At 43.5% G+C, this 6,937-nt stretch overlaps 1 protein-coding gene across 1 annotated transcript in view; it reads left to right on the forward strand.

Moving 5' to 3' along the window:
* Positions 1–6,518, forward strand: part of LOC149371470 (cytochrome P450 2H2-like) — a 50,575-nt gene extending 44,057 nt beyond the window's left edge. The window contains exon 9 of the mRNA XM_089580211.1: positions 5,900–6,518. Within this exon, the coding sequence (XP_089436337.1) occupies positions 5,900–6,081 (182 nt within the window). The 3' untranslated portion in view covers positions 6,082–6,518. The remainder of the gene's footprint in view (positions 1–5,899) is intronic.
* The last annotated feature ends 419 nt before the right edge of the window (positions 6,519–6,937 follow it).

Here is a 6,937-nt window from a genome sequence, read left to right on the forward strand (position 1 = left end):
TATTGCCCTGTGGGGCTGATTTCCCTCATCTAAATTGGATTAATGTCTGGCTCCCGCCTTTTTTTTTAATTCTCCGCAGTCGGGGAGGAGTCAGCCAACGCATGGAGTGCCTTGCAGGCAGTCACATGGCGGCTTTGCTTTCGTTTTTATTTTGTTTTGTTTTTACATTTCCGTGGATAAATAGATCTATTCAGAGACTACATAGCTGCAAATTAGGCCCACAGAAATAAAAATACGCGTGGACACTGCTTTCGCCAATCACTCCGTATCGCTCCGCCGATGGCGGAGCGGCAAGCCGCCACAGGACTGGTTAAAAGATTACTCGACTCCTCCCACTGTCTGCGGGGGAATTAAAAAAAAGGCGGGAACCGGGTGTTTAATTCGATTTAAACTAGGGAAACCGACTGCACAGGGAAATAATTAGCAGTTTCTAAGAACGTTCGGAACGTGTAGAACGAGTTTCATCGGTAAAAGTATGAGTTCAGATTCCTCTTTAGTGCACCTTTAAGGGGGGACCCTGGTCTTGAAAAAAAATTTTTATTAATCTAGATATAGTAATGAAATTTTCAGGCCACATGTATTTTTGTGTGCTGATTTTAGATATGTCATTTAATTTTGTGTAAAACAATTCCTTGAGCACTTGTGCAATTTTTATGCAAGTCTTTTGGAGAGAGCATATAAGAAAATTTGCTGCAGGAAACTCGCTGAAATGCATGCCATTGGGCTCTCTTGACACCAAGGAATGCAATAAGGGTAAAATTATCATCCTGGCTATCATAGAACTTGAGTTACAGGGTACTGAAGCTGCCACTTCGCAAACAGGAATACACACTTTTCTTCTCATTTCTGAAGCGACAACTTCAAAACTCTATAACTCAAGTTCTATGATAGCCAGGATGATAATTTTACCCTTATTGCATTCCTTGGTGTCAACAGAACCCAATGGCATGCATTTCAGTGAGTTTCCTGCAGCAAATTTTCTGCAAAACTTTTCCCAAAATACTTGCATAAAAATTGCACAAGTGCTCAAGGAATTGTTTTACACGAAATTAAATGGCATATCCAGAATCAGCGCACAAAACTACATGTGGCCTGGAAATTTCATAACTGTGACTTCATCAATAAAAATTTTTTTTCAAAGACCAGGGTCCCCCCTTAACGCAAACGCTGATGGTATCATTCTTATGTATCTTCCTGTCCTTTTTTGTTATTGTTTCGTCTTATTGCCTTAGCAAAGGCACTAATTATGGGATGGTTTAGCACAAACATAATCTCGGGAAATGTACGCAGTTCGACCTGTTGTACACTTCGCATACATAGTAATGCAACTGAGCCTTTACTTGGTGTTTTTTGGCTTTGTGTTCCGGACCATACCATGTATGCATGTGCTAGGGCACTGGGCACTGCCTGCATCCTTACAATTGACAAACGCTTTTTTCTGATGACCTTAGTCATTTTTCTGCTTTACACTTGGCGTGAATATTAAGGCGACATGCTCATTTTGATGATGTAGGCACTGCAAAGTGTCACAGCAGCTGTCGTGCATGCAGTATTGGCACTCATGGCCTTTGCACATGCACAAGATTTGGCAACATAGCTTTGTGCAACCTTTCTAGAGTGGAGAAAGTGATTTGTTTACATATCTGCTGAGATTTACCCAGAATCAGAACACCTTGTTGCACTATTACTCATATTAGGCAGAAGTCTTCTAGGCTTAATTCTAGGCTCATTTACAACTTTCTTTTGATGTGCTGTGTTTTAGGGTGTTTCGCTTAAATTTGCTCACCATTACTGCTGCACTGTTCTGTTGAGATTGCACATGCTTCTACACTTACTAAGAAGAGCAGAAGGAATGGCATTGTGCATCGTCAGAGCTACAGCTTTGTGCCCTAATTGTGTTACAGGTGTTGAAACATGGACGGTCTCACACCAGGATTTGGCCCTTTTCATGTGTGAATCGAATTATGTGTTCATTTTCTAACCCAATTTTCGCAGCAATGAATGACTCTGCAACATCAACATGGCCCCAAAGCCATACAATTAATTTTTACAAAGAACTAAAGCTGGATGAGGTTGTCCTCTGTGTCCCTTTGATATGATCAGGCGAATGAATTTACTTATCATGTAGCATACTGTTCTTTGTTACAACAAGCCGTGGCGTTACAAGTAGATGCGGCAGTTTTTGTAGTGCTGAGCTAATTGTCAGGCTAAGACTTACTGTATGTCCTAGAAATTGGTTCTACAACAACAATTCTGCCGAAGCCAGAATAATAACAAAGCTTGCGCTGTTTTTAACTCTTATGCATGATTTTCTTTCAGCGTTCTTCAGGCATTATGCCCGCAGTCGGGGAGTGACGGACGAAGCAGCCACGAAAGCTGAAAAAAGCATAAGACTGTGGCTATCACAGAAAACTTGCGATCTTCGCCGAAAGAGGCCCGCTGCTTCAAAGAGCTAAGCGAATCAGAATAAATTTTGTTTCTTTCTTCTTTTCTGCATGCCCTTGCAATTTCTTTTGGCAATCATACGAATTGAGTATTGGCGTATGCGTGCAAATTTTGTTTCATTTTCTTTCCCTAAACTTTCTATTGGTAGTATGTGTAAAAATTGAGTGCTGGTGTATGCATGCTGTTATGTGTATCCTAATGCACTGCATCGCTATCAAAGCACATTGAATTTGCGTTTTTCTCACGGCCACTCTGCGTACACCCAACTCTTCTCTTTGAGCCCTCCAGTGATAGTGAACAACTGCGCAAGCATTGCAGAAGCTGGTGGTTTAACTGTACTTGTGCAGTTTATATCAGCAACAGTACCAATGACAGAAGAGGGCAGCTGTCGAGCTCACACTTGCCTCCTCACGTGTGAAGTTGGCGTCTTGTGGAGCCACACCTTGCCTGCTTCACCCACGTGCGCTTCTTTTCAACCTGTTTTCTCGGTACCAGGTATGCTCATTATGCTCCACAGCGGGCGGCACATATCGTGAAACAGGCAAATTGTTCCCGAAGGCTCCAAACCCGGTCAGCACGGCACCAAATTAAATCACATCAGAAAACACCAGACCGGGCCACACCAAAAACACCAGACCGGGCCACACCAAAAACATCAGCCCGGGTCACACCAGACCCGGTAACACCAGACCCGGTAACACCAGACCGGGACACACCAGACCGGGACACACCAGACCGGGACACACCAGACCGGGTCACACCAGGCCGGGTCACACCAGAACCCGTGTCTGAATTTCCGGTCTGGTGTAAACACCAGATACGGGCTGGTGTTTTTTTCGACTGGGATATCTTTTACGGTTACGTTTCATATTGGGCCAGCAAACAGTTGTGAATGTGTAGTCTTAGCTACCGACCTACGTAAGCTGATCTAGAGCGCTTGAGGCGTCTGCTGCAGGAAAAATAAATAGAAAACGTAGCGCGGGTGCCTAATTTGGCGCCCGGCAATTGCATCTCAGTTGCTTCTATGAAACATGACGTGGATGTTAAGCGCAAGCTATCACAATCGAAGCAAATATCGTTTTGAAATGTGGCCCATTTAACGCGATAGAGTTAAAGGCCCTGTTGTCCAGAAAATCCGTTGTCGGCGTTGTCGTCGTCGCCATTGTCAGGAAAAAATTACGAGCATGGCTCTGGCAGGTGGGGCCCAGAGAGCAACCTAGGAGGCAGGTGGGACACCTAGGTCACGTGACCTTGCGGTATGATCACAACCTGCCCACCAGATAGACAGCAAACTGCCTACCTTGGCACGTGGCAGTTAAATTAATGATTGGTCGCTCGGGAAAAGCAATCTTAGCGCCCAAGGCCTACCACTGGGATCAGCTGCCATCGCAGGGCGGTTGCGCATCGCCTAACCGCTGCACCAATGCGCCAGGAGTGCTATGATATATGATTGTAAGGGATATATGATTGTAAAGCACATAATGACCTTCGGTATATATGGACATTAACTCAATACCCTATCGGGTCATACCCATAAGGTGGAGCTTAAGCATCCCCTCCAATTTTTTTCTATAACTCTAACGCTCCTTTCGATGAAGGCGAAATTGTAGAGGCCTGTGCACTGTGCGATGAGAGTGCACGTTAAGGAACCCAAGGAGGTCGAAATTTCTGGAGCCTTTCACTACGGCATCTCTGATAGCCTGAGCCGCTTTGGGAGGTTTAACCCCATAAACAAAACCAAACCAGTTCTAACTCTGCAGACAAGCCTGCTCACATCTGCACGGAGGAGAAATAAGCATATTTATGGACGACTTTGTGAACATAAATCACACGCTTTTGACCGAACTTAGCGCTCGAGACTATCATCTTCAAATTCTCATGCTTTACATCTAAATCTTACAGTCTATAGCGGAAGAAATTTATTGTTCCTCTACTGTCTTTCAAAACTATCAGCGGTGGTAAACTTAAAATTAATTCATTGCTTTGAGTAGGCGAAAGAGTTTATGGTACTGCGAGCCGCCGCCAGTAAGAGCACGAGGCCAGCTGTACTGTCAAATTCTTAGCTCGTAGAGTTTCCCAACGCCCTTGCTGCGAAGCGACAAAAGCACCCCGTCGCCGTTGGTATTTGTATCACTGCGCCGGCCAGTGCAGCTCAAGAGATCACGCTCAAATACTGATCACACGCGGCGTAAGATAATCATGGCACCGCGATGAGCAAGAGCCACCTCTCCGGAAGACGTGTGTGCGGGAGCAACTGGTCTCTCTGCTCGCCATTACGTGTGCTCTGTCATTGGCGCTTTATCTTTCTACTCCTCTTCTGCAAGTTTGCCCTCATTTTCTCTCGTTCTCATTTCGCTCTCTCTCTTCCTTGCGTTGTCCCGTCTGGGAGAAAGAGGCAGAAACCATGATAGGAGTGAACATGGAGATAATAGCGACGAGTACTTGAAATGGGCGGAAGTAGCTTAGTAAAACTAGCGCTGTGAAAACTGAAAATGGGGTTGAGTCGCAACAGTTTTCTGGGGTTTCATCACACTATTACACTGAAAAAGTTAGGAGTATTTAAGGGAATTTTTTTCTTACAGTTGTTATTTTTGAGAAGATTTATTTAAGTGAATGAACGTGTTGTGAAATGGGGAATATGGGACATGTTCTTGTTCATAAAAATAGATTATTTATTGATTAGAAATTATAGCCTACAAATTCTATTTTTTTAGAGTGATTGCTAGGGCGGTGCTTTTCTGTACTGTGTTAGGAAGGGCACTTCATCGGTATCACTTGTTCCTAAATTTCACGGCCCACCCTTTTCCCCTTGTATTTTGTCCAGATCCCAGACCAAGGAAACTGTATTTTCGAAATCCCTCCAATCTTTATTGGCTCTTCAAACATAACTGAGCTGTCTGCTAGAAAGTGTATACTTGATCTTAATTTAAAGGCAGTCTGTAAATGATGTTGCTTCACCATCTTTATCTTTCTATAGGATGACAAATGTTGAAAAAAGCACAAAGTCAGGAATGCGGACAGCAGAATAAACTCATGTTAATGATGTCCTAGTCGAAGTTACAGAATAAATTTTTAACTGTGATTTACATCTATTCCAGATGGCGGATGATCGATTAGATTTCTGCTATGTATTTTATTTTAAAGTAAGCAAAACGCGTGTGGAGAGGTCATTAGGAAATTTGCTAAGATTCCCTGTGTAGGGAAAGACAGGGGCAATGTTAGAGTCCTGGTAAGGGCCGCTGGTCTTAAATTAAGGTCATAGCTGCTGTACTTACGATGATTGGTCTATAGGCGAAACTTCCTCACTGCATTCGAGAATTAACAATTTTTTGTCTTGTTAAAACCTAAGAACGGCTGTTGAGCAAATGTATTTAAAGCCGCTTAAAGGTTTCGAATAACTATTATATCACACCGCGATAAACATTCTAAACAGGCCATTATTATTCTTTTGCAGGAAAAAGGATGTGTCCAGAAGAAGGAATGGCCATGGTGCAAATGTTTGTGCTCTTGACGACGCTGTTACATCGGTTTCGCATACTTCCCGAGGAAGGCGAGGCAATCGACATTTCGCCTTTAGGCCCGTCTTTAGAACTCTCAGAGAGGAAACTGCGGTTTATTCCACGCAGAGTCCAGTGACTACAGTGAAAGAGAACACACTTCCTTGAACACCTCGTGTGCTAGCTGCTAAGTTGGTAGCTGGCTTTCCACACGACGGCCAGTTGATCTTGTAGATAGACCGATGTGAAGGAACGTAGGGGTCAGGAAGGATAAGGGGTTGACTTTGTTTAACGGGCATCGAAGTAAGCACCGGGAGAGGTTCATATAATTTTCTGGACAGTTGACTATTCGTGTAGCTACGCGATCAAAGTAACAATGTAGTAACTGGTCAAGAAAAATTTTGCTTGACCAGTGACTACATTGATGCATTAATCACAAAACCACGAAGGATAGCTTGCGCATACAAACTTATACTCTTCCAGAAGTCCGCCCATGGATTGATGCCGTTTCATGCAACATCACATTGTACGTATTACAAGACAAAAATAAACCTTGCAGGCACTTACAGTATCTCACTTGTCGGCTTCTGTCTGAGTTCTTTTTCCAGGCATGGAGCATTCAGAAAACTGAAGCCATGTGGTTTTACCACGTTTACTCTGTCTTCTTAATATTCTATGAATTTCATTATTAGCGCAGTACAACGCCGTGAATTATCTATACAAGCAACTCTTCGGCGAGGTTTTTTTGGTTTGCGCGATTTAAGCGTGGTTGGTCAATTCGATATTCTGAATAAAGGGCTGATGAGCTGTCTAGACGGCATAAATAATCCCAATGGTTAGCATACTATTTGTACTTAGAGCAAAAGACAAAAATGGCGAATAAGTGTAGGTCCGAAGCTAAACAGATATGTGTTATGCGCGATAAGAAGTAGAGGGCTTAAGGGAGTTCGCAGCAATGATTTCTTAATTTTACGCGTGCCCACGACCACGAATGG

This window comes from Amblyomma mixtum, chromosome 1 (genome assembly GCF_055824585.1).
Source record: "Amblyomma mixtum isolate Tamu chromosome 1, ASM5582458v1, whole genome shotgun sequence".
Taxonomy (NCBI): Eukaryota; Metazoa; Arthropoda; class Arachnida; order Ixodida; family Ixodidae; genus Amblyomma; species Amblyomma mixtum.